We start from the raw sequence: 26,564 nt of genomic DNA on the forward strand, positions 1-26,564 counted from the left end.
AGTTTCAAGGGAAGAAAGGATTAAAAACAACAGCCGTACACTTGTTTCTGAACAGGGTTGCACTGAGCTCCGAGAGATTTCAACATGCTCGCAGAAAACGTGTTTTATGGGTGCTCTGCAGGGACTGCTGTGAATGTACTTCAGTGCCGAAAGCAGGACCCTCACTTCCCAAAGCACAGCGCGAGGCTGGGTAAACATCTGAAGTAATTGGAGTGGCACACATACCTGCTGTCCTGAGAGCTCGTGAGTGGCCAGGAATGCCTGTGCATGGGGATTGTCACCTTGTGCCTGGGATGCAGCGGTGCATCAGTGTGTGCTGCTGGCATTGCAGCGCTGCTGGGAGTGAGAAACTGCTTACAGAGCACACGGGGCTGAGCAAACTGCTGACGGGAACCCAGAGACGAAGGTTTTGCATTCATCTGTGACAAGGAAAATGTTACTTGCTGCCATGGTTTGGTTTAAATTAGAAATGAATGGGAGGAATCCAAAAAGCATGACTGAATGCTGAATACTGCCCAATTTGCCTTTCCAAAGGCAGAAGGTCACAGGGGGCTGTGCAACCTGGTGAGAGCCTTCCAGCCAAGCACTGATGGGAAGCAGAGTGCTGCATGCACCTGTACAGTTGCACCACAAACACCCCACAGATGAGTAAAAGTGGGGTTTCTTCTAGGGAATAGCATTGTGACCATAAGAAGAGTTGGTCAGGAGCAAACAGAGGGTATGGTGGGAGGTCCCTGCCTACGGGTGTACTCTGAGAAGTAGAGCTGGGAGCACCCCATACCCTTCCACATACTCAGTGACACTGCATGGAAATGCAAGGCAAGGGGAGGCTTGGGGTGAAGAAGCAAAAATTTTATTGTGTAAAAACCAAGCAGACATGGGAATACAGCCTCCCATTGCACCAGGTACTGTATGCTGTCCTTCATGGCAATGAGGTGCGGCCAGCAGGCAACGGTCATGAAACTGCAGATGTGTCCATCTTCGTTGTGAATGGAATTATAAAACTTCAGATGAAGACTCAGCTTCTGGAAACTAAAAATAGAAGAAAAACATATGTAGTGAGAGCTCGTACTGTGTGCTCTTCAACGTGCAGCTCAGTTTGACTGGCCCTCACACTTCACTCTGGTTACTGCATTTCACACCAAGACCCAAAAACATCCTTCAGCTGTGTTGCTTAATTCTGGGCAGTGCCACAATGGAACAAGGCACCTTCGGCAGCAAGGAGACTGCAGGAGAAAGTGCTGACCCTGAGAACCCCCATGGTGATACAGAACAGAGCAGGAGCGTGCAGAAACTGTGATGTGACTATAGCCAAAAAGTCTCATCAGCTGTAAAACTCATGACTTTTGGGGAGCCTCTTTCAGCCCCTGTTTGAACGGCATACTTCTTAACAGGTGCCCTTCTAAAAGAGGGATGGGATTCTGCCTGCTGGCAGCTCCTCACTTGTGCCACAGCACAGAGTCCAGTTGCTGCTGTTATAGTGACAAAGTCTGGGGAAAGTGGGACATTGCATTATGCAAATTTTGCTTCCTGGAAAGAAATGTTTTATTAACACGCGCTCCCTTCTTTTGTTGGCTTAGTCAATTTGGTCACAGCTTGACACCCAATAAGTTCGTCTAAAGGCAATGGTTTTACAAAATGTTTTCCTAATCTATTTTAAACACTTAATTACAGTTGTGGCGCATTCATTAGGGACTTTGCTTTCAAACCTGGATTGCAGTAATAAATCCTAATTCTTGAAGTGTCAGTTGTAATCCGAAAATTGGATCCAAGTGGTTGTCAGAGGCAATTGCTAACTACAGGACGCAGCCTGACTGGGAGCTGGAGCTGCAGAGGGGGTCACCTTTGGTGTCTACGCAGGAAGCCCAGTGGACACAGGGCTGAGGGCTGCCTATGGGATGTGTGGCAGGACCCTGAGGACACAGCTCCAGGGGTACAGAGCAAGGCCCAGGCAGCAGCTTGGGGATAAAGCTGCCATCACTGCTGTGAGCTCAGAGCACCCGGGGCTCGCGGCTTGATGCTGTTACCTCACTCTTTTCCCAGGTACTTCCTCATGATGCTGCTCACGTCATCCTCCTTCCCCTCTGCCTCTGCCCGGTGGCTCTCCCCGCTGCTCTCAGTGCTGCCCTTCCCGCTGCAGCCCTCTCCGTCCGACCTCCACGGCCGCTGCTTGATGCTGTCGGTGCTCCTGGAGGAGAGGATGGAGCCCGAGGACGAGGAGGAGTCGGATCGGTCCCCGCTGGGGGCCAGGCCGGGCTGTGCCACGCTCCTGCTCCTGGAGGATGCCGAATCGCCCACCACTGCCTCGTCTTGGAAGCGGACGGTCAGGGCCCGGTGGCCGTCCTTCCTGTCCCTGCCAGGCTTGGCCAGGCTGCTGGTGGAGCGGGATTTGCGAATGGCCGGCAGGAATTCCTCCAGCTCGGTGCTGGTTCTCCTCTCAAAGTCGAGGGTGGGGATCTTCCAGGCACGGGGGTCTCCCCCCAGCCCCTCTCCCAACCCGGTGCCGGGTGAGGCCCAGTCTGCAGCCTGCCCGTCCTCCTCGGCTGACGGCTCCAGGCGGCTCCTCCACGGCCTCGGCCCGAGCAGCTCTGGGCCGCCGAGCGACAGCAGGAGGGAATCGCAGGAACCGAATTTGGAGGCTCTTTTCAGCACCGGGGAGAGCGTGGGCTGGCCCGGCTGCTGGGCCGGGCCGCGCAGGCTGGAGGAGCGCGGCAGGCCGCCGTCGGTTCCGTCGCTCACCCCGGGCAGCTCGGTGCCCGCATCCCCCAGGCGAGGCCTGCTGCGCCTCAGGGCCGCGGCTCCGGTGGTGCGGTAGATGGGGAGGGCTGCAGCGTCCTCCAGCAGCGGGCCCTGCTCCTTCTCAGCCGCCCTCCTCCTGCGAAGCTCCCCCACGTAGTCAGAGAGCGCGGCCGAGGCGCTGGGCAGAGGGGACCTGGCTGCGGGTTTGTCCAGCGGGCTCGTCAGCTCCGTGCTGTCTGAGAGAGGCTTTCCATATTCCCGTCTCCTCGCGCTGAGCAGAGGGCTCACAGCCTTCCCGGTGTCTGCGGCATCAACAGATCTCGTGGTGCTCAAGGAGGAGCCCGGCCGGGTGGCTGCGGGATCTGTGGTGTCTCTGCTCGCCCTGCACAAGAGAGTGCCATTAGTTTAAGCTGCCGTAATCCCATCCAGCAAGGGCAATTTGCATGGTAATCTCAGAAGAAACTCATTGCAGCAACAAAAAGTTCAGCAGTGCCCAAAGATTTTGTCTTTAAATAACTCTGAGTAAAACAAAACCAGCTAACTGTGGCATACAGTGTATGGCATCATCTGCTTTAGCTCTGCCAAAGCAACACACACCTCCAAATGTCCTTTCTTCTCATCATATTATAGCAATATATAGGATTTGTTTTCTTTCTGCCTAAGCCAAATTTATGCTCACATTTTATGAAACCAACTCATTGAACAAACCAAATGCTTCTTAACATTACTGCAGGGTGCTCCTCCAGATAGCAAAAACCACAGGGAAGTGTGACAGCAGCACAAAGGCCAGCCCTGGGCAGGGCACAACAGCAGAGCTGGGATGAGATGCTTCCACGCGGGATCTGCCCTGCAGAGGGGCTCTGAGGACAGCAGGACAGCAGCACATCACCCTGCCCGGCAGCACTGGGACTCCCCTCTGCCCACAGCATATGTTTTCACCCCTTAAGCGAATGCAAAGTGGGGAAAAATCTGCTTGTTGAAGAGCAGCTGTCAGACGTGAGTAGAAGTGAGAGTGATTGTGTGGGGAGGGAGCTCACCCTGCAAGCAGCCATGATGCAAACGCTCTGGTGTGGGCACCGTGTGCTCATCAAGGGTGAGCCCCACCACCCACTGGCATTAACAGGACTCTGACCCAGAAATACGCAGCCCTCACCCCAATGGGCTCACGGAGCCTTCTGCATGGTGCTACCCAGGGAATGGCATCAGCTCAGCACAGATGGCTCTTGCTACCAGGATTGCAGCTTTTACAGAGTGCAGACATGGAACAGCAGAAAGGGCAACAACAACAACAGCAATCACCAACATCACAACATGGCTCGTCCCTCCACATTGACCTCAGCAGGTCCACGGCCAAGACCAGCCGTGGTCCTGCCACCAGCCCTGCTCCTTGGCACTACAGAAGTGACACTGCTCCCAGCCTCACGTGACAGGGATGGAGATAGAGTGGCTGGATGGAGGAAACAAGGGCGCTCCCTCCTTCCCCTGGGCACTACTGGTCCCTCACCAAAGTGTCCAATGGCACTGAGTAGCTCTTCTGCCACAGGAGTTGGGGAGTATTCCCACAGCAAAATCCCTCTCATCTCAAGGGGCCAGGTCTTGGTGCACACTGCAGAAGGGCTTTCTACATCAAACCTGTTCCTGTCCTCACAGAGCTTGGGAGGGGCTGCAATCCCTGTGGCTTTGATGTCACTAAACCCCAGGTGTGACACTTTGCACCCTCACCCCTTCATCTTTCAGTTGAAGGGCTGAAAAAATGTATTTTCTGCCTGTGCCACTGCAGGGAAAGGAGAAGGGCCATGCTGTCAGGGCACATCTGAAACAAAGAAGCATCTCTGTAGAGCTGTGTGCAGTGTAATTTTAGCACAGTGATAGCCAGTTACTATCTATAGGTTCCTCACTCCCAGCCATGTGCTGGTAAGACCAGGAAGCTGGACACACACAAGCACTGTGGTTGGTGTTGGGCACAGGGACCCCATAAGTATCCCCATCAAAAGGGTTAGAAAGCACCAAGGGGACTCTGAAACCAGCTGCAGTGAGAAGGCTGCCTGGGTCTAAGCTTGTCTGGTACCAAAAAGAGGAAAAGAAAGAGAGAAAAGGGCAAAGTAAAGCGACAGAACCCAAATACAAACAAACCTTGGTGAGCCCAGCAGGAGTGTAGGAGCAACCATCAGGTTTTCCATCGGCAATAATAAAGCATCCTGCCCAGGGAAAGCTCGGGTTGCCATGGGAACAGGGTGACAGTGGATAATCCTGGTGACAACACCGGACGAGCGCAGAGCGGGCTCTGCTGACCCGTGAAATAATTTACATGGGACTGAAGACAAACTCCATGGCCAGGGAAGGGAAGCAACTGCAGGAGCAATGGGATAACAGAGAACACTCTATGTTCCCCCAGCCCCCAGTGCCCTCAGCTGATCAGTGGATCTGAACTGCTTGATTATCCAATGCAAAGGGAATTAACCACAGTTTTAATCTCGTGGAACGCAGCAACCTCCAGGACTCACCCGCGCCGCTGCACCCAGCGTCCAGCTGATCAATGGCTTCAGACCTTTTGGTAATGCTGGGTTTTAGGATCCTAAATTGCATCTTACCTAAATAGCTAGTGTAATCCTTCAGAGAGAATTTGTATAGAAATTGTTCCAATCATTCTCTGCATTTCTAAATAATAGTGTAAACTGACTGCTGCACGACCGACTTTCATAAATTAAACAGTCAGCTTCAATGTGTTGCTTTGGTTTTTAAGACCGAGATAAAAGGGAACTGAAGAGGTAAGAAACCCTAATGGGCTGTAACACAACCAGTCTGCACTCTGCTATTTATTGCCCTGCTCAGCAAGATGGACAGTTACTATTTTTATAAAAATCTTTACAGCCTGAAGCAAAGTGGCGACAGCAAGCACAGTGTTTGCCCCCAGCTCCAACCTGATGCCAGGGGGTGGCAAAGTGTTGTGTCTGCCCCACGCTCACCCATCCCTGCCCCACAGCAGAAGGGCTGAAGCTCAGCCACTCCGTGCAGGCAGCTGTGCGCCGTGCCATAGGAAATCACTGCAGGGATTGCTCAGCATCTGACACTTCTCCTCTTTCTTTCCAGCACCTAAAACACTTGAGTCCTTCCAACAAAAGCTGTTAGCGCTTCTCCTCAAAGGAAGCAATGTTGCCAAAACCTGGAGGTACCACCACAAAGATCCATATCTGAGATCAAAATATCACACTGTGTGTTTCTCGAGGGAAGAATACGAATGAGGCTGACGTGCCTTTCTGCAGCAGCTCTCAGCTTTGTGCTCCATGGAGATCCCCAAGGCTCCTGGCTGCCACCAGCCACCAGCACTTCATCCCCTGCTGCTGCACGCCTTGGTGCCACAAAAGCACTGGAGTTACACCTCATTTTCTATTAATTACACTCTGAAAAAGCCAGGCACGAACGCAAGACAGCCTTGTCCTGCAGCAGTCCTCCTCTGTCCATGCTTCAACCACGCTGCAACCACCCAGTAAAGCACTGCTGGTTGCCAGGTGTCAGAGATTTCCCTAAGTCATGGGCAAAAATAGGGCCTCATGCAGAACTCTGAGGCATCTGTGAGCCAAACGGGACTCTGTAATACGCCATTCACACCAAAGCAAATGACATACAACAATAATTAGTGAAGATTACACAGCAATTAACATGATTACAATTATGGTAGTTGAAATAATTTGTACAATAAAATCCACGCATGCACTGCAACACATGACCAGGCATAAAAGTGCGTCTCGGATGCTTTTCCTGGTAACTCATAAATAGAGCCAAGATAACTCCATTCCAGGGAGAGAGAAGAAATTGGCCTCATTTCCGTCAGAAAAGGATTTTCTCACCACGCCATCATCTACAGCAGCTCCCAGCTTTCAGTGCAACGATTTGCTTTCTACGCAATTAAAATCAGCATGGCAGAGCCCAGCCTTGTGCCTGGCCCTGGGGTGTCCCTGCCTGCACCTCGGGGTCAGCAGCTCTGCAGGGATGTTCTGCAGCAAGCGGCAGGATCAGCCCACTGAGTTTGGAATTTGCTTCCTAATGAAAAATGGAAGGCTTATTCCAACTCCGCAATGTGTCATGCTTAGCGAGGCTTAGCCCTGCTGTCCAACATTTTGTACAAGCATTTAAATAGTGGAGAATTAAAGAATGCGTTAATCAAGTCTCTCCTGTCTGTGCACTGCCCTGACAGTAATAGCCTTATATTCCTTCCCCTGGCTTTTGACAGCTGTTTGTTCAGGAAACATCCCATGTGCACGGCTGAGAAGTGAGCGCTAGGCAGATTCATTTGTCATTGCTGGGTGCTTGTGTAAGACAAAGGAATCTTGATACGAAAGAGCTCATTGTGCTGATCTCATCTTTATTACCTTGCCTCTCCTATTCTGCTTGTTGCGTTTCAGATTGACTCCTCTCTAATGTTTCCACCACAGATTAGCTGAAGCCAAGCAAAGCCACCACACTGAATTTAAAATTGGCCTTCTCACAAACCCCAGCTGCCACATTATATCCAGATCTGGGTGCAAATTTCCTTTCACTGCGGCCATGGTCAGTCCAGTAAGTTATTTTTATTAATTCTCAAGCCTACATATCTGCCTTTTTTTTTTTTTTTTAATATTATAATTCCACTATACTTCATCTCACAAACACAATATAAGCCATAACTTCTGATTTACTGCCATGCACTTAGGACCACAGCTAGATCAGCTGGAGCAAAGGATGTCAAGTGGTGCTGAGGGGGATGAGCCCAGCAACTGCTCCCAGAGCTCCCATTCCTGTGCTGCCTGTCCCTGTACACCATCCCCGAGGCAACCACAGGAGGGGCACCCAAGCCCTGTGCTGCAGGCAGCAACCCCCAGCCCTGCATGACCTTGCTCATCCTTCCATCTGCTCACATTGCTGGCTGCAACATCCAGAAGCAACCTACGCCAAGAGCACATGATACATAAAAAACGTTTCTTCTGTTTGTTCTAAAGCTATCATTTGGCATGAAAAATAGGGGAAGCACCTTCCTTACTCAGGGCTCACGCTCTGGAGCTGCTTCAGCCCATGCTGCACCAGCACAGGATGCGGAGCTGCTGAGCAGAGTCTCCCCAGCGCCGCGCAAGCCAGGTGCCCTCTCTGCACCTACCACCACCTTTCTGAGATGGAGCTTCCCAAACTTGGCATACTACAAAATTCATCCCATTCACCTCCTACACACATGCGACACCAAGAAGGGGTTTGTCAAGGATGCGCGCAGTGCTGGCCACAGTGCACAGCGGATGTCACTGCACATCCCCGTGCCGCATGGCACAGAGCCGAGCAGTTCAGCCACACGAGCACTTGGGCCACCCTCCAGCTTGCTTCCAGCCCGGCAGCACTGCTGTCAGAAATTAACATATTTCATATTAAAACTGTATAAATGCATACTGTTTCTTCAGAAGCAAAAAGCGAGCATATGGCATACAAATCCTCAAATAGGCTGCATCGCCTCTTTAAATTATCTCTGGAGAATACATCAAGGGATATTACACCGCTTGAAGCATGGTTTTGATGTAGTGGCTTTCATCTGGCCTCCCTCAATTGGATGCTGCAACCTCAGCTCCCTCAGTTCCCCCACTCCTTGTCCACACTGGGTGAGACACGCCACCCCAACACACACTCACATATACACTACTCAAGTGGTAAGTGATGCCACAGGTCTGTGTCGTGCTCCGGTCACCCCTGTGCCTGCCCTGGGGTCTCCTGTACTACTCTCCATTTGCAAAGTACTCAGCTTTGCAAAATTCTTGCAGATGTCAGGCATGGAGCCTTGCAGGCTCTAAGCCAATCAATATCATTCCTTAGCTGAACCACCCCAAACACAACGTGCTGTGCAAAACAGGAGGTGGGATGTATTCCTCATTGCTAAGAATTAACAATCTGATAACTGAAGGCTCTTGTTGAAGTGTTTGGGCTGATCTGTGAGTGGTTTTCACAAACTGACTTTTTTTCCTCAAATCCTTGAAGATATCTCATCTGGAACAAAAACAAGTGGTGCAATCCCCACAGGCAGTCCCTTACCTCAGGCCCTGGGTGCTGCGGCTGCCAACGGACAGTGCTGAGATGCTACCAGCCACGCTGCCACCGGTTGGGGATGACCAACCTATAGATGAGCCTGGCCAGGAGTAGAGGCTTTCTGCGGGCTCCAGGCTCAGCACAGAGCCAACGCTGGAGCAGGCATCCCTGTGGGGAGAATAGAGCCCTGTTAGTGTCAGGTTGGGAATTTGGGAGCAGAACCCTCTGTATCCTGCAGCTCATTAGGAACGGTGACCCCCAGCAGCCCTGCTCCAGTTTCAGGCTGGATGAGATCCTTTGGGATTTTCCTTCAGCCCCGCACAGAGCTCACTCACGTCTCTCTCCCGGAGCACAGCGTGTCCCGCGCCGTCTGCACACTGCAAACAGCAGAGAACAGAGTCAGCAGCAGCACAGCCTCCCTGTCCTAACGACCCTAATCGGGCCATTCCCAGCACACTGCATGGCTACGAACCCCCACCCTGCTTCCTGCTTCCTCAGATCCCAGCCCAGGGCGCAGCGACTGCAGCACCACCGGGCACCGGGGAAGGATATGGAGCAGAGAACTGCGCTGCTGCCAAGCGTGGCAGCTGAGGACACCACTGCCGGGAAGCACTTCTCACCTCACTGTAATGTGCCAATTGTATTGGAAATCGCTTACTACGAAGGAGTGAATTTCTGAGCTTGTGGATTCTAGCTCACCCTTCCCCCCTCACCTCTCAGCATCGCTGTCATCGCTGGCGCGCAGCTCCTCCAGGGCCAGCTGCAGGTCAGCGATGCGCCGGATGGCCGTGCCCAGGTCTGCCTGCAGCCCTTGTCGTGCCGCCGCCGCCTCGGCCAACTGCTGCTCCTGCAGGACCACGCTGCGTCAGTTCCCAACCCACCACCTGCAAACCCACCGTGTAATGCGTGCCCTATCCTACGTAATGAGCAAACAGTGCTGGAGCAACACTCCTGCAGTGGGGTGTCTCACTGCATCGCTGACCAGCACCCCTCAGTGGGAGGAAACTGATAGCAATGAGCAAACAGTAACGAGTTCAGGGCAGAATATAAGGAGAAACCAAAAATTGCTATGCAGAAAGATGAGTGTGTCTCCAGAATGAAGAACCTTTGCTTTGGTTGCATGTAAGGAACCAGTTCTTTACGCTAAGAGCACCAAAACACTGGCACAGGTTGCCCAGAGAGGTGGTAGTCCCTCATCCTGGGGATACCCAAGGTCAGGGGATGAGGCTCTGAGCACTGATGGAGCTGTGGGTGTCCCTGTGCACTGCAGGCAGTGGGACCAGATGGCCTCTGGAGTCCCTTCTGACTTAAACCATTCTATGATTCCATGAGATGCAAGGCTGTAGCAGTGCATTGTCGGGGTTTGCAGATGGCTAATTAGTAAAAAGTGACATCTTCTTGAGTGCCAGATCAGCATGTGTGTGCGCAGCCCAACACAGAGCATAAAACCTGGACAAGAAATAGAAGGAAATTTGAAGAGAGCCATGGGCACCAAGCCATGCATCCCTTCCTACAAAGTGGGGCTGCCCATCACTGTGCTGGGAGGCATGCAAAGACTGCAACAGTTCAGGTGCACACCACAATAGCTGCTCATGCAGTGATTTTGGAGCATTGCTGCTTCACAGCTAAATCACAGTGTGACACCCAGCACAACAAATGTCTGAGCACGATACCATGCATGAGCATCTCTCCCTGCATGGCACATCCCAAAAAACTGGGTCTGGGAGCACTGAGCTCCAAAGCTCCCAGGGACAGCGTGGGGCTGGATACTATGGGAGGCTGCTGGGGCCACTCACACATTGTGAGTTCTAAGCACACCTGCTTAGAAACAGAGCACTTTCCAGAGATACCACCTGCTTATAAGAAAGCCAGAAGTTTAATTTATAATTTAAATTGCAGGGAGGTAAACCCTGGCAAGCGGCACAACACAAGCACTGCAGGCCTGGCAGCACGCACAGCACCAGGGATGCCTGACCCATCCTCATCTGATGTCAGCTCTTCTCAGGGTGAACCCAAAAGGAACTCTTTGTGCAGTTTTCTAAATCATCACACGATAGAGAGAAAAGGAGAGGGAGCGCAAGCTGCAAATTCAACGTGATTGAGGCTGCCAGCTGTAAAATTGCCATCTCGGTGGTGACAAGGTGAGAGATGATTTGCAGCGTGGGCTGCGACAGGCCACAGTGCGGGAGCCAGTGGGCTGTCAGAGCAAATAACAGGAGCTCTGGGATCACAGGGCAGCCGGACCCCAGGGGAAGAGCATTCCAGTTCATAAAAACATGCAAAGCCCAGCTAGGTTTGCACTGTACTGCCATTGCTTCTGGGTAGGTGCCAATACTTGTAACACCCTGAGCACTGCCAAAAAGCTTCCCAAAATTCAGCACCCCCGAGCCCTGACAAGACTGATAAGAGCCTCTCTATTGAGCTAAATCCTTGGCTCCAGGATACCGCACTAATGAAGTATGTAGTTTGCTGCCTGCATTTAATTCCTCTTCCTGTTCTTCTGCTGCTAACCCAGCAGGCGCTGGTGTGGGTCCTTGACAAGGAGCAAAACCCCCAGATTGCTAGGCTCAGGGGTGACCTGGAAGCTGAGAATTCCTGATCCTAAAGGAGAGTGCAGTGCTGAGGCACAGTGGTACTGCTACAACAAGCTCCTTCCAGCAGTGGCACTTTGGCCATTGCCACAGGTACCGAGTTGATCAAACACAAAGCGCAGTGCCATGCAGAGCTGAGAGCAATTCACAACACAGAGTACCCTACAACTGTCTCATGGAAGGGAATAATTATGTCAATATAATTAGATTTTGAATGCAAAAAATTATCTTCATGATGCAAGCTGACAACAAACATCCCAATGTCAGCCCACTGCTGTCTCAGGAAAACATCAGACACCTCTGACACGTGTTGTTTCAATCGAAATATAAATGCACAGAGCGTTTCGTTGTTAGTACAGCAATGGGTCTGAGTGGTAACATCTGCACACGGGCAGAGCTTCCAAGCGTTGCTGAAAAGGGAAAAGCAAAAAAGGCTGAACGCATCTATTGAGAAAAATCACAGTCTGCCCCTCGTGTGGGGAGAGCCTGGTACTGCCTGCAGAGGTGGAACTGCTTGGGCCTGGCACTGCTGGACCTGGGGTGAGAGAAGTGGAAGATCCTCAGAGGTCTCTTCCGACCCCTACTGTTCTGTGACGCTAGGAGTTTCCAATAGCTGAACCCTGCTCCCAGCATGCAGAGCTGCGCCCTCCACCAACCTAACCAACCCTTCAGATGCAGCAGAAACCAGCCCACCCGGCTCAGAAACGTCTGCTTAATCTATATTTTATCATCAATAAATAAAATATATCTTCTGCCTGTTTTTGCAGACAATCCCATACTAGGTTTCCCCACGGACACACATCAGCACATGAACCGACTCAGCACACAGCACCCAAACCCCAAACTTCTTAGAAGTTAGGAAGGGATAAGCAAAAGCAGCAGCAAAGCAGTTACTGGGATGTGCAGAATGCCAAGCGCCGCATCTCTGCTCCATGTTTGTGGCTCTGCTGTCACAACACAACTGTCGCATTCTTATCCACCCGAGGTGAAGTGTAATCTAATTAGCCCAATTTGGATTGCTGCTATCTGAATAACTTAGCACACACCTGCAGTATTCATCAATCCTTATTTTTTTTTAATTAAGTAATTAGCTTTCGGGTTCTCGCAAAGTTTGAAGTGACAACATTTCCACGGCTGCAGTCTCAAGTGGGATGGGGCCCCGACACCAGCAGCATGCAGTGTTGTTAGCAGCCGTTAAGTGCTGATGATTTCCTGGGCAATTTGCTGCTCCAATGGAAAAGCAGCAATCACGTGCCCACTGTACGGCACAGCTAATCAGCGTGTACAGTGGAGCATCGCCCACCAGCTCCCATCACCCAGGCTCACCTCAAAGGGCCGCTCCATTGCGTGACCTTGTCATTGTTCTTAGCCTAAACCACTGGCATTTAAGGGAAAGAACAATGCTGCAGGGCCCAGAGGAAGGGCTGCAGGGCAGCTATGAGGTGGTCTGAGGGCTGGGCTGCTGGCCAGTAGCACAAACCTCTCCTATTACCCTTTGCAGCTTCACTAGAATTGCCCAAATAAATCCAACCTTAAAGTTTGCAAATAAAATAATAATAATAATAAATACCAGGCTATGATACACTGCACCTTTCTAGACTGCTTGGTAATAACAGGGCTGCAAGTACAAAGGCTATCTTCCATCAAAGGAACCTTCAACATGGTTATTTACACTGCGACTCTCACCTTCAAAAAACTCCACAAATATCCATGTGAAGAATATTTTAGCATCTGTACTTTGATTTTCTGTTGAAGTAGTTAATTATTACACTGATTAATTTCACAGCTTCATTAAAGGCAGCCGAATTTACAAGACGTTGTGGTGCAGCACTGTGGCTCAGAGCCCTACATCCTTCCCTGCCCTGCCAAGGCAAGGGCTCATGTGTTGGGATGAGCATAAATGCATGAGGATAGTAATGAGCAAAGAGACCCAGGCTTGGTTTCACACTCCCCAGGACTGACTCTAGCTTTGAAATCCACCCATCACTGCATGCCACAGCTCGGGTTCTGTTGTGAAGCAAGAGGAGCTGCAGCTTCTTGGGGGAAATTCAGGACATGAAACTGAGGAAAAGACAGAGACAGTCAGGGCCAAGAACTGTGCCCTCCATTAGAAAACTTGTGTCTCTCTATGTGATGGTGCGGGGCCTGGAATGCTTTCAGAACTCATTCTTCCTACAAAATTCATAAGGCAGAGCCATCTGCCTGGCAGGCAGCTCCTCAGCTCCCGTCACAGAATCATAGAACGGCTTAGGCTAGAGGGGACCTTAAAGACCGTTTAGTTCCATCCCCCTGCTACGGGTTGGGCGCCACGCACCAGCTGGGTGCTGCACCCCCGTGCCTGCAGGTTGGCGCCAGCACCACGGACAGCGCCTGCCTCCCAGCTGCCCCCATTGGGTTCAGAACGAGCGAGGGACGCACAGCCGTCCTGGGAGCGGCAGGGATGGGGACGGGGTTACATGATGTAAGGACAGAGCTGTGAGAAGGAAAACCTGATGTAGAGGTAGTAGTTCTCAGGACCCCGGAAAACAAGACCCATTCCCAATCCCAGCTGAGCAACCATCATCTCCCATTGTGAGCTTCCTAAACCCCCAGCAGGGCCTGGTGAGTGCACAGCCTCGCAACTGTTTATTTAAATAAAAAAACCGTTAGGTGCAGACCATGACTTAAGTAATGTTAAGTGAATAATTCATGCAGTATCTATAATAGATGGGGGATTTAGTGGGAGCAGAGCTGTAATAGCTCTCTGTTAACTATTGATGCCTGCTGCTCAGCGTGCCTGAGCGCAGCTCTCCCGTGATGCCTGGGGAAGTGCAATCAGAGCAATTCCATGGGGGTTCCCAGGACCCCCCCTCCACCCTCCTGCAGCTGATGGGTAACCTCAAATTTCCAGGCTGCTCCAGCCCCCACATCTGCTACAAGTTTGTTCATGGGCTTTTGTGCCATGTGCCCAGGAGATGTCTTACATTCTGTGCAAATACAGCAGCCAGTGCCACGAGGCAGCACGCAGGCTGGAGGAGCAAGGACAAAGCCTGTTTGCAGCATGCACAGCGACTGAGGAATAATTCGTGCTGAAGCACCGCTTCCTTCAGAAAGGCTGGCAGCCTCGGGGTGAAAGAAATGGTGAATTCTCCTTGATTGTTAAATAAAAGATTATTGATAAAATAACTGCTTCTAATGCGGCTGTCTTGCTGGAAGAAATGCAATATCTTTCAATTACTGCTTGGAAGCAAGACTTTCCTTTTGTTTACTGAAAAAACACAACATGAGATGCAGGAGAGGACTGTGCGATGAAGGTGAAGCTATTTTTGCCGCACTCCCAATCTGCTCGGGGCTTTGAGCACACAGAGCAGGTTAACTGTTTGCTGACATTGACTGGGACTGATTTGTGGCACAGAGGAGGCATGGCCGCAGTTGGGCACGCTGTGGGGACTGAACTACATGTCTCTGCCCAGTGGGCTGGCACCCCATGGGCACTGCCCTGTGCTGGGTGCTCGCCCTGCAGCTCAGCATGTGGAAAAGTAGAGGGCCTGCCAGCCCGGCTGCAGAGCAATGAACGCAAGGTGTGGCAGCGATGGCTTCGGTTCCATGGGCAGCACCATGGAGCTGTGAACAGCAGAACCCCCGGACCTCTTACCAACTCCACACGCCGGCGGCTGGACTCCAGCTCCCGTTGCACCAGTTCATCCATGTCTGCCTTCATCTCCTCCATCCTCCGCTGGTAGTATTTGGTGCTTTCTTTCTCCCGCGCTTCTGACTCAGCTGCCTTCTCCAACTCCTCGCCCATTTTGATGATGCTGTCTCGCAAGCGCAGCACCAGCACCTGGGGAGGCAGCAAGATGGGATGAGGAGTCAGAAAGCTCACCAAGAGAGCATTCTCCCCAGGTGCCAAGCACCCTGCACCTACCTCTTGCCAGGAGCCCCCTGCCCACCCTGCATGGTGAAACACAGCCATACCTCGAAGCGCTTCATCTGCACAGCCTGGAAGTCCAGCTGGCTCTCCAAGTCACGGATGCGGGCTTCCTGTCGGCTGATGACGGCGCGCTCAGCAGGGCGCTGCTCCAGGCGTGCCACACTTGCCTGTGCCACCAGTAGCTGGGGAAAGAGATGTCACAGCAGCTGCCAGCAGCGTGCCCATCACCTCCCTTCCCCACCATGAGATGATCTCTGCGGCCACAGTAAGGCCCCAGGGCGAGCAAACTCTCTCTTTAGTCTAAAGACAAAAGGAAAGCATGGGACCTGCTGTGAGCTGCGAGGCACAATGGGAAAATATTGCCCAGAGCTCCCTCAAGGATGCCCTTCTATTCACACTGCGCAATAAATTCATGACAGTAGCATGGATTTTTGAAAGGAAAATGTTGCAGCAGGACAGCACTCACTTGGGTTTCTTTTGCTTTTCTCTTCTCAGCACATTCTTTGAGGACAGTAGGCATAAAAATTCACAATTCACCTCCGCTGAAAAGGCTGCTGCACTGAGCCTTTTCTTCAGCTGTTACTGGGATCTCCAAAGCAAACTGCCCTTTTAGCAATCCTGGCACAAGCTTAGTTCAGATTTATATTTGACCTAGAACTAGGGGAATTTGTCATCTTTTATCTGGCCTATCTCTACAAAAGCGCTCACTCCATCTCAGAGTGAGTGAGTGCTATCTCCAATTCTTGGGCAGCTTAGCCACGCTCCAATAAAGCACTTAAGTTAATGGGATTACTCATGTGTTTAAAATTAAAGGCATGCACTCTAGGGCAGCGGAGCAGCCACAGCAATGAGGCTGTGCTGCCCCAGGCCCACAACCCTGCTTCTCCTTCATTCCCAAGAGCCATGCAGGGAAAAACCTTGCTTAACCTCAGGCTATTGCAGGAAGAGCCCTCCAGCTCCCAGTGCAGGCAGATCATCCCATCCCCATCACCATGTCCATGCCCATCCTCACCTCCATCCCATTCTCACCCCCATCTCATCTCTACCCCTGCCAGAGGGCAGCAGGTTCTGTGCCTCCCAGCTACCAGGGGCGTGTATGGGATATTTGCAGGTGAATTAGAACCCAGCTGTTTTCCAGGGGAAGAGGTTGCTTTGCAGCTCCTTGGTGCTTGACTTCCAACAGGAAGATGGCATCCTGCTGCCTGCTCTCATGTGGTTCACCAGGCGTGAGAACAACAAAGGTTCTCACTGCTGACCTCTGTGCAGTGCAGCAGGGCAGAAAGTACCTTCTCCTGGAGGCTCTGCTTCTCCTTCTTCACTTCCTCCACCTGTGTCTGCAGCTCCTGGATCTGAGCGATATCTGTTGCAGACTGGGGAACAGAGAGCCAGCAATGGAAGCAGACCCTGAGACCAGAGTAGCACCCGAATGCTCCCAGGCAGGGGCATTGCACACTGCACAGCAAGCTTCATTCTGCTGCCTGAATGCAACTTCCCTAATTTTCAAAGCAAATATTTTCAGACCTTGTGGTCAAGCTCATTTCCCCAAAGTGCTTCCAAATGCCAATTCCCAGCTCTGTACCATCACCACTAAGGAACAGACTGGGAGTTCTCATGCAGCCCAGCCCTCTGCCGATGGCTGCTCCACAGGGAGCAGTGGGTTCCCTCTTTTGGGAGAGCTTGTCCTGCTTTGGGTGTTACACAGAAAGCCACAGCACTCTCTGTCAGTGGTCTGAAAGCTCTGAGTGACAAAACACTCCGGAAAGTACTGATAGATAAGGATGCAGGTAGGGATGTTGGGGCTGTGTCTTCCTCTCTAAACAGCATTTGCTGCCCAATGGCCCTGCTGTGCAGGCAGCCCCACTGGGCCATTTGCTTGGAGCTTGGGTTTTCCAAGCAACATCCAGGCAGGGAAAACTGCAGAGCTGGCACTGCCCGGCTCCTACCTGTGCAATCAGAGCCTTGTGCTTGGCCATCAGCTCATTCAGGTCCTCCTGGTCCTCGCTGACACGCCGCAGGAGTTCGGCTCTCTCGTGCTGCATCTGGCTGAGCTGCTCATCCGCCTGAGGGCAGAAGGCGTGCGTCAAGACAGGATCCAGTATGGCACCCAGCTTTGCTAGGCTGGGATCTCACACCAGGGGGAGGAAAAGGAACTCTGGAGGGGGGTTAAGGGATGCTGCGTGCTTTCAGTCTTCCTATCCATTGAGCCGCCAGGGCAGGTGACTCAGTAAACAGGCTGATCCCTGCACCAAGCACCACGCTGCCCCAGGAGCGCACCAGGGTCTTGTTCCTGCTCAGCATCTCCATCTCCACATGCAGGTTCTCGAGCTCCTGGGCTGCTGCCTGCTGGGACCGCTGGGCCTCGGCGCACCTCGCCTCGCTCTCTTCCAGCTGCGAGAGATGGAGGGAGATGCTAACAACACACACGCTGCTCCCCCGCTGCACAGCCTCGTCTGTTTGCACTGCACTCCCAGAGCATTTCCCCTGCTCACACACCAAAACTCAGCCTTTTAAATACTGCACTGCTCCTATGACCTTTTGCTGCTGTGTTTCAACCAGAACATTTCCCTTTGCAGCGGCTGTGCTGCCAACACCCATCCGTGTCCCGCTGGGGCTGAAGCATGCACCCCACATCATGCGCCCACTGCCTTGATGAGATAGAGCTGGGATCATTAATTTGCAAAATTATGTGAATTACATGTAATTCCTGATTAGAGCAATTCACGACTTGGAGTTTTCAAATGGGCTTTTCACGTCGCATAAATTGCATTTGCAAATACACATGAAATACCACATTTATAAATGCTAATTTGCTCTCGGTTTTTATAGCTCAGCCATTAAAACAACAATAATCTTAAATGGGCTGCAAACACCCGGAAGATGCAGCATCATCCCCAAAGTCCTCACCGCTGAGATGGAGGAACATACTTGGGCTGTACCTGAATGTGCAGTTCCTTCTCTGCAGAGCTCAGGTTTCTTTTGTTTATCAAAAAGGAAAGCAAACCCCTCACCTGCTACATGCTTCCTGTGCCCATTCTCTACGTATTGGGGGCAAAGCAGGGCTCACACGCTGGCGAGGACAGGGCTATCCCCACTGCCAGCCTTTAGGCATTTCTGCCCATTTTCAGTGGGGATGTTTCACTGCCTTTTTTCACTCCCTCCTTCAATAAAAAGTGGTCTTATGAAGCTCTGGAGCAATCCTCACTCCATTTCCTCAACTGTTTGTGGTGAGTGAGATGTACTCAGAGAAGTTCAGTAGGTAATTTGCTCCCCTAGTGCTTAACGCAGAGGAAATTGAAGTCATTTTTTCCTCAAGGCCAATGACTCTCCCTGTCTTGGCAGCATCGTCAAGGTCTCTGAACAGTTGCAATACACAGACAAGGGGCCTGAAGCACCTGAATTGTGATGGCCTGGCTTTGAGCAGCAGGGATCCCACAGAACAGTGGTTTAAAATTGCATTCCTGCATCCAGCCTCATCCTGTTTCAATGAATTGCCTGGGCAATCTATTCCCATACCCACAGAGCCCATCTTGCAGTGGCACATGCCATTTTCCTACCTCTTCCCAGCTCCTCCCTGAACAATCATACCAAAACCCCGTATAGTTTAACCAGAGAGAAACTCATCTCCAGAACCTCTCATTAAACACTTTCCTCTCAATTTACGCAATGGAATTTTCCCACTTGGGAAGAATAGATTGAAATACCCCCAGAAATGCATAATGTATGAATGGATGAACAACATTCGTTTGCTGCGCTACGCCATCTGTTAAATACCTGCACGAAATGGATGCTTCAGACTTATTAAGAAACAATGCTACTCTTTTAGACCATATGGATTTTGATTAACAGAAATGGTGGCGTTTGAGCGATGTTTTTATTCTTGTGGAGATTTGTGGGCTGGTGGTAGGACGGATTGGGCTCCGAAAAACCTCATCATGGATGCCATTAGGAATCACTTCAATTTAAGGGACGACATAACAATGAGGCATTTTTAATGCATGCAGAATCTCAGTGTTGGCAGCATAATAGAAACGCAATATTCCCAATATTTCCTCTGTCCTTCTCATAGCACAATGCAGCACTGCTGTGCATCACTTCCAGCCCTGGAGCGGGACTCAGGAAATTGTTAAGCGTGGTGGTAAAGAGAGCAAAACAATTCACAGTGTCTGAGATCACTCAGGAGTTCAAGCAAGTGGAGCTCCTGCTGCCCTCTGGTCACGGTCATTCACTGATCCAGCTGCCCAGATCAGCAGCATGGAAATGGACATGGGAATGGGCATGGACATGAGCACACCAGCGGCCCCGCTGCAGAGCTCACCTTCCCCTTCTCTCTTGTGCAGGTGGGAACAGCTGCTGCTCACAGCTGTTATTTATGCAGAACTATTATCTCAATTATATTTGTATGTTGTTGGAATTGCTCATGCCTCCCGATTAGTTTGTTTTCAGGGAAAATGCACAATGGAGATTAATTACTGCGTGGTTTCAGAGGACTGGCGTCAACCGCCCAGTTGGTGCTCTGCACATGCTGCAGCAGCGGTACCTATCACCAACTTGAGGGCACAGTGACCTGCGTGCCAGCCTCAGGCTGGGCTACACCATGGTTCTGTGTCTGCCTGTGCCCCCACAGTGCACAGTGGTGCCCACACGCTCACCCCAACACCGGTGCGTGGCACTCGGGGCGTCTGCGCTCAGTCTGCAGCACACGAGCTGTGGTCCCTGCTCTGGCAGTTTGTGCCTTGTGTGCAGCCATTTCTATGGCAACACGCCTGAAAACAAGGCCTCTGGATTGCATTATTAGAAGGCAGAAAGCACACTGAACAGAAGGTAATTAACAGGGCTGCCTAAAAAAGGAAAAAAACACTTAACTGCTGTTGGCGTAATTACAGAGCAGTGCTTCCTGCAAGACGACCCTCACCAGCACCACGCACTGCATGGCGTGAGCACGGCGCTGCTCACCTACATGGTGACCCACAAAGTCCCTCCCACGGTGCCTGCAACAGGGCGCACGAGTGGCACCCCTGGAGAAGCAGTCATGTCCTCACACAGATAGCATCACCAGCAGTACAGTGAGGTTGTGCCCAGGGGCAGAGTGATGTTCGCCCACCTGCTGCCTTCTCCCCAGCCCTGGTGCCCACCTGCTTTTGCAGCCGCTGCAGCTCGGCAGCGCCAGTGGCTCCTGGCTCTGTGGGGGCAGCCAGCAGCAGCTGTGCATCAGCCAGCAGTGCACGTGTCCGGCGCAGGTCCCTCCGCAGCCGCTTCTCCACATCCAGGTCGCGGTGGCCAATCTGGGAGGGAGAGCAGGAAGCTGAGCACATATCATGCATCAAAAGTAACAGGCTGCAGCAAAATGCTGCATTTTTTCCCCACTGGGATGTTGGTTCCCTGCAAGGCGTTTGCCTGCCCTGTTCTCCAAGTGTTCCTACAGGGTTCCATCCCATCTGTTCCCAGGGCACTTCCAGAACTGTCACTGGGGCTCCTCACATGGCCCAGACTGTGGCTGTGCTGGCAGATCCAGGGTCATGCCTCCCACTCTTCCCAGATTTGAGGCACCAGTGGCCTTAAATTCGGAGGGGAAAGACCCTAAAGTATGCTGGGAGCTGCAGCAGAGGAAACATGAAATCCTTTGGGTGATGGAGACAGCCAGAAAAACTTGGGGATAAATGGTAAGGAGAGGAACAAAGGCATGAGGAATTGAGCCCAAAGGGGAAAGAGATAAACCGTGAAGCACTGGTGAGGAAAGCATCCTTGGGAGCTATTAACACATCACTGATGCAAGGCTTTGGGAACCTCCATCAGCCCCACAGCTGTGGAACTGAGGCTGCAGCATCACTGGGGGAGCACCAGCTCCTTGCACGAGGACCTCCAGCAGCAGATCACCACTGCACTGTGCCCAACACTGCTCAGCATTGTCAGCAGCCATTTAAGGAAGGGAAGGAGGAAGCACCTCCAAAAAAAAAACCACCCTCTGTGCTCCTCCTTCCAACAGAAAGCAACCATGGTTACGCATATAAAAGAATGAGGAAAGCACCACGCAGCCAGGACGTGGTTTCAGGCTAATTGAAGACTGGGAGCATTTTCCATTCCATCTCTTTTCCTCAGCATCTCTTGTTTCAGCCCCGCTCTCCTATTTTCTGTTCCCTAGCTAAAATTAATAGTGCAGGTTTGACCTCGTAACCTCCTTCCGAGCAGGCTGGTATTTGCTGAAACCCACAATCGTTGGCATCTCCATTGCCTTAATTAGTTTTCTGAGTTGGCTTTTTTCCCCTTTTTTTATAAACTGTTCTGAAGCATGCTGCCCACTGTATGTCAGGCGGTATTCATAACAACCGTACAGCAGAGCCGACTTGCTGTTATCCCCACCATCCCTACAGACCTTATCTTGGACGCTGTTCAGCACTGTCTCCTGCGTGGCTCAACGTCTGCCCTAGCAGACGGTGGATTTGGTCAGGAAGGAGGCATCAGCACAAAGCCAGGCACTGAGCTGACCCTGTCCTACCCCTGGTGCTACGTGTCCCTGCACTGTCACTGCAGGAACTGGGGCATGAGAGCTGCAGCGATGACCAAGCTGCTAAATGCTGTTCAGTGGAGCTGCCTCCATTCCTTGCCTTCTAATTGAACACAGAGCAGCTGGGTGTGCTTTCCCCATTACGTGTGCTTCCATCACTGCCACAGACACATTAGAGAGCGAAAAAGGATTTGTTCAGCAAATGTGTCTGGGACAGAATTCCTCCACAAATCGCAATTGATAATAAACTGTTTCTCTGGGCAGATGGAGCTGCTGCAGAGTTAGTCGTGTTCCGTTTGACTCTCGTGAAACAAGCAGATACCTCCCTCTATGGATGGACCTTCCCAGTGATGCTGTACAAAGAATCAATGACTGCGCCGGGGGAGTTGGCCGCGTCATCACCCTGTTCACATGTGCTCCATCATCCTGTCTGCATGTGCAGCATTTGGAGCTGGTTGAGTGGAGCAGCCAGCCCTGCCCCACGCTCACCTGCTCACACAGTGTGCCCACGAGCCCCTCCAGGTCCTGCTTCTCGCGCAAAGCTGTCTGCTTCTCCTCGTGCTCCTGCTCTAGCTGCATCTCCAGCTGCCGGAGCTGTAATAAGAACACAGTAAGAGCACAGCACATGCAGAGTGAGGGAGAGAAGGATGAATGACATGCTGTCAGCACGAGCGGCCACAGCAGTATGGCACCGACATGCTCACGGGAGCAGAGTTCTCCCCATCTGCCTCCCATCCCCCATCCCCCACCTTCCTGAAACAGCAAAAGCAAAATTCAACTACTATGCCCTGGGCTGCTGCCTTGGTGCCCACTGGGGAGGAAGGACCCCTCATCCCCCAGCCCGACCTACCCTCCTCTGGCAGGACTGCCGTGCATCCTCCAGCTCCTCATCCTTGTCCTCGAGCTCCTTTTGGTGGATCTGCTTCATCCGCTCAATCTCCAGCTCCAGCCTCTGGTGCAGCTGAAAGACCCGAAGGCGAATGCACCCTCACTCACACCTCGCACTGCAGGATCCCCCCGCGCACAGGGCTGCCCTACCTGCTCCAGGTGATCCACATTGGCTGTCTGCCGCTCCAGCTCCTTGCGCTGCTCAGCGCTGCTGGCCTCCAGATCCCAGAGTTGCTGCTTGAGCACGGGCACGGAGCAGGAGTCCAGGGCACCGGGAGCACTGAGCTCCTGCACACGGCCAGCCAGCTGTGAAACCTTCTGTGCCAGGCTGGCCCCCTCTGCCTGCTGCTGCTGCTCGGGAGGAGACAGAGTAAGGTCAGCACACTGCGCCCAAAGCATGGGCTGCTTCCAACCACAGCACCAGGAAGCTGTGCAGTTCTATGGCCAACACCAGCCCATCTTTCGGAGCAATTCTTCCCCTCTGTTGCTCTGGACCACAGTTACCTCATCCAGAGTGCTCTGGCAGCCCCCAGCCCACCACACTGCTGCCACGCTCTGACACCTGCCAAATCACAGCATCATTGTGCTCCGCCCCATGAGAGCATGGGCACAGGGGAAGCTGTGAAACACGGTGCAGTGCCCTCTATCACACGTGATTTTGAACAGAGTTGTGTTCGTATTTCCCAGCATGGATTCTGGCCCCAGTATCACTACGGTCCTGCTCTGGAGGCACAGCCTGGAAGTTTCTTGCAGGAGGAGGATTGAGGACGGAGGCATGAAGAAGAGCACAAGTCAGAACACCAGCCAACCAAAGGGATGGGGCTTAACTTGCAAAATGTGATCTTGTTCTGACAGAGGGTAATGCTATGGGAATACATCAGGCACCCCCTAGAATGGTGCCAAACGTAATCAATCAGAATCACTATGCTGGCTTTGCATCGGATTGACTCTGTGATTACACAGACAATGGCTTTGCTCTGTGCACTGTTTGCAGGATGCAAAGCTGAGGAGCGAAGCACTTCCCTCTCACCTCCAGGTTCTGCTGCAGTTTGCCCATCTCCCACTGCAGGGAGGAATTCTCCTGGACCACCTTCTCACGAAGACTCCTCTCAAAGGCAGATTCTCCCAGGGCCTGGGCCAGCTGCAGGTCGAACCTGGAGGAAAATGCATAGTGCTGCTGCCAGCATGGCTGGGCAAAAGAGACACAGGGCTGCATCTCAGCCTGGTCCTGCCAAGCACTTTTGTGATGACAAGATGCCTGTGCTCTGCAAAGCGCTGTTGTCACTGTGCGAATCCCAAACTTCTTGGCACGCCGGCTGCAGTCAGAAGTGGCCAAGAGCTGAAATCTGCTGCAGCAGCCACCCGTGGCCCAAACCACCCCAGAACAGGTCCAGCAGCCCAAGGAGATGGCAGTACCCACCCTTCCAGCACCAAAGGTGGCTTCACCAGCAATGTGGTGGCTTCAATGCACCAGGGCTGATCCCAGAGGGAAGGGTATCTCACCCAGCAGAGCAAGCAAGGGATGTGGCACAGTGAGGAAAGCTGAGCGTCCTCAACCCTGCACTTCCCTCCCCAGTACCCCTGGCCCACTCCTGGCCTTACTTCTTCTGCCGCTTCTCCAGCTCATGGCTGCGGCTCTGCTGGCTCTCAGCGAGCACCCGTGCATCCTCCAGCTCACAGGTCAGCCGTCTGCACCGCCGCCGTAGCTGCTGGGCTGCTGCCCGTGCCGCCTGGCACGCCGCCTGCACCTCACCCAGCTGTGGGACAAGATGGGGAATGGCATGGGGCTGGCACTGCCACCAGCCAGACCCCCACCATCCCAGAGCAACCCCTCCGAGAGCAATGCTGCTCTGCACAGAGGATTTGCTTTCCCAAAGTTTCGCATCATGCAGGGCATGGCAGCACATAGAGCTCTTGCCCTCTGGGGAACGGAGTCGTTAAGGAATGACTTTAAATAAGCAAAATCTTGCACTAATGAAGCCTGTAATTCCAAATGAGCTGCCTGAAAGCAAATGGGATGTTTTGCTTTACTCAAGCTCTTAAGTCTGGTTTGTTTCTCTTATTACTTTTTAATGTAGCATGAATAACACCCATCTCTTTTCTTTATGCTTATGAGAAGTGACCTGGCACCCAGCACTCTCCAAGAAGCACAACAGCTTTGTGTCTCCTTTCCAAAGCTTGGGAACAGCTGTATCTTTACATGACCAGCTCTTAGCATGGCAGATTATGCCAGCACCCCTCCCAGTCTTCCAGGCCCATGGTTGAGCCACTCCACACCCCTCTCAGCTTTCCACCCTGTGCTCACACTCACACCTGGCCAAAGCTGAATTTGATCTGCAAAAGGGACTTTTTGAGCTAAAAGAAACTTTGGGGTATTTATTCTCAAGCCAGAAAAAAATCAGACAATTTCCCCAGCAGCAAGCATCCGCTTTTCTGATGGAGCCCCAGAAAGCTCCACCAGCACCATTGCTGGGCAAGGACCATCAGTTTGGGAGTGCAAGCTTGGGAATGGCCTCCAGAGCCCTGGATCCAGCAGCCCCCTCCCCAGTTCTTGCCTTTTGCTCAAGCCCTGTCCTGGAGCTGAGCTCGGCGCTCAGCCGCTCCTCCAGCTGTGCCAGCCTCTTCTGGAGGAAGGCGATCTCCGTCTGCGCACAGTCGAACCGCACCTGCCATGCGTCCTCTGCAAATGGGCCAGAGCTGGGTATCGTGGCTCCCATGGGGCACGGAGCACAGCTCTGCTTTGTACACCCAAGACTGTACATGGCTCCTGCCCTAGGCAAAGCATGCACACGTCCCATCACTCCTCAGCTTCCCCATCGCTTTAAGCACGTGCTGAGCTGCTGGGAGCGCTGGGTGAGCACCAGCAGCCCCCTGGGGCAGAAAGCCTGCTGTCTTCCCATCCAACCCACAAACAAGATATGTAGAACCATAGAACAGATTGTGTTGGAAAGGACTTTCAAAGATCATCAAGCTCCAACCCCACTGCCATGGGCAGGGTTGCCAACCGCTAAATCAGGCACTAGATCAGATTGCCCATGATCACATCCAACCTGGCCTTCAACATGCAAGAGAAAGAGCTTCCAGCCACCACTGAGTGAGCAGTGCAGAATGACAGCATGCTAAGAATGCAGAGGGGTGGCCAGGGGCCAAGGGAGCAGGGTTGCACAGGGGACCCATTGGCTGGACACCTGAAGCATGCACTGTGTCCAAAGGGCTGCCCTACCTCCTTCAGAGCCACTTATCTTCATCTCACGCAGCTGAACCAACTGCTGGGCCTCCTCCAGCTGCTTCTGCACTGATTCTAGTTTCTTCTGCACTTCGTCGTGCTTGCTCTGGGGAAGAAAGGGAAGGAGGGAATAGATGACCCTACTGCTGGGGCACTCAGGCACAGTGAGACTCTGTCCGGGCTCTCCTACCTGCAGCTCCTGCAGCTCCCGAGTGCCCCGCAGCCTCTCTGCCCTCTCCCCATCCAGCACCTGGCAGGCAACGTCACCTTTGTGCCTCTCATCTGACAGCTCCATCGTCAGGTCGATGATCTGGGGGCAATGCAGTGTCAGGCTGGGCACTGCCACGCACGTGAGCACACACAGACCCATTGTATCCCAGCTGACTGCTGCCTGCCCTTTGGTAGGGAGCATGTACACTGCCTTGCATGAACCCAACAGCAGTGCCAAGGAAAGAGCAACCACCAGCAAAGCGTGTGGCTGCAGCAGTGTGCTCACATGTCTCCCTGCAGCGAAGTGCTGTTTGCACTGCACTGCCTGCATTGCGCTGCCTGCAGGGCTCACCAGATTCCTGCACTTTTCTAGCTGATTAGGGGTGAAATTTCCTTTGAAGCAAAAAAAGCACATGAATAAAAGGGTGTTATTAATCTGTTAGATTGATTGCACTTTCT

The 26,564-nt window shown here is 52.4% G+C and overlaps 1 protein-coding gene across 1 annotated transcript in view; it reads right to left on the reverse strand.

The window, feature by feature from the left end:
* Positions 1-973: 973 nt before the first annotated feature.
* The window catches only part of MYO18B (myosin XVIIIB), a 43,297-nt gene continuing 17,706 nt past the window's right edge, over positions 974-26,564 (reverse strand). The window contains exons 25-43 of the mRNA XM_042828906.1: positions 26,086-26,205; positions 25,893-26,001; positions 25,225-25,349; positions 24,272-24,426; positions 23,700-23,823; positions 22,820-23,020; positions 22,632-22,742; positions 22,271-22,375; positions 20,412-20,561; positions 17,554-17,667; positions 17,223-17,339; positions 16,566-16,649; positions 15,324-15,461; positions 15,004-15,189; positions 9,492-9,625; positions 9,114-9,155; positions 8,785-8,946; positions 2,028-3,121; positions 974-1,032 (exon numbers count right to left, since the gene is read on the reverse strand). Of these exons, the coding sequence (XP_042684840.1) occupies positions 2,029-3,121; positions 8,785-8,946; positions 9,114-9,155; positions 9,492-9,625; positions 15,004-15,189; positions 15,324-15,461; positions 16,566-16,649; positions 17,223-17,339; positions 17,554-17,667; positions 20,412-20,561; positions 22,271-22,375; positions 22,632-22,742; positions 22,820-23,020; positions 23,700-23,823; positions 24,272-24,426; positions 25,225-25,349; positions 25,893-26,001; positions 26,086-26,205 (3,270 nt within the window). The 3' untranslated portion in view covers positions 974-1,032; position 2,028. The remainder of the gene's footprint in view (positions 1,033-2,027; positions 3,122-8,784; positions 8,947-9,113; positions 9,156-9,491; positions 9,626-15,003; positions 15,190-15,323; positions 15,462-16,565; positions 16,650-17,222; positions 17,340-17,553; positions 17,668-20,411; positions 20,562-22,270; positions 22,376-22,631; positions 22,743-22,819; positions 23,021-23,699; positions 23,824-24,271; positions 24,427-25,224; positions 25,350-25,892; positions 26,002-26,085; positions 26,206-26,564) is intronic.

Source organism: Centrocercus urophasianus, unplaced genomic scaffold (assembly GCF_019232065.1).
Source record: "Centrocercus urophasianus isolate 14NV4802_14NV808 unplaced genomic scaffold, USGS_Curo_1.0 seq_30, whole genome shotgun sequence".
In the NCBI taxonomy this organism is placed as follows: domain Eukaryota; kingdom Metazoa; phylum Chordata; class Aves; order Galliformes; family Phasianidae; genus Centrocercus; species Centrocercus urophasianus.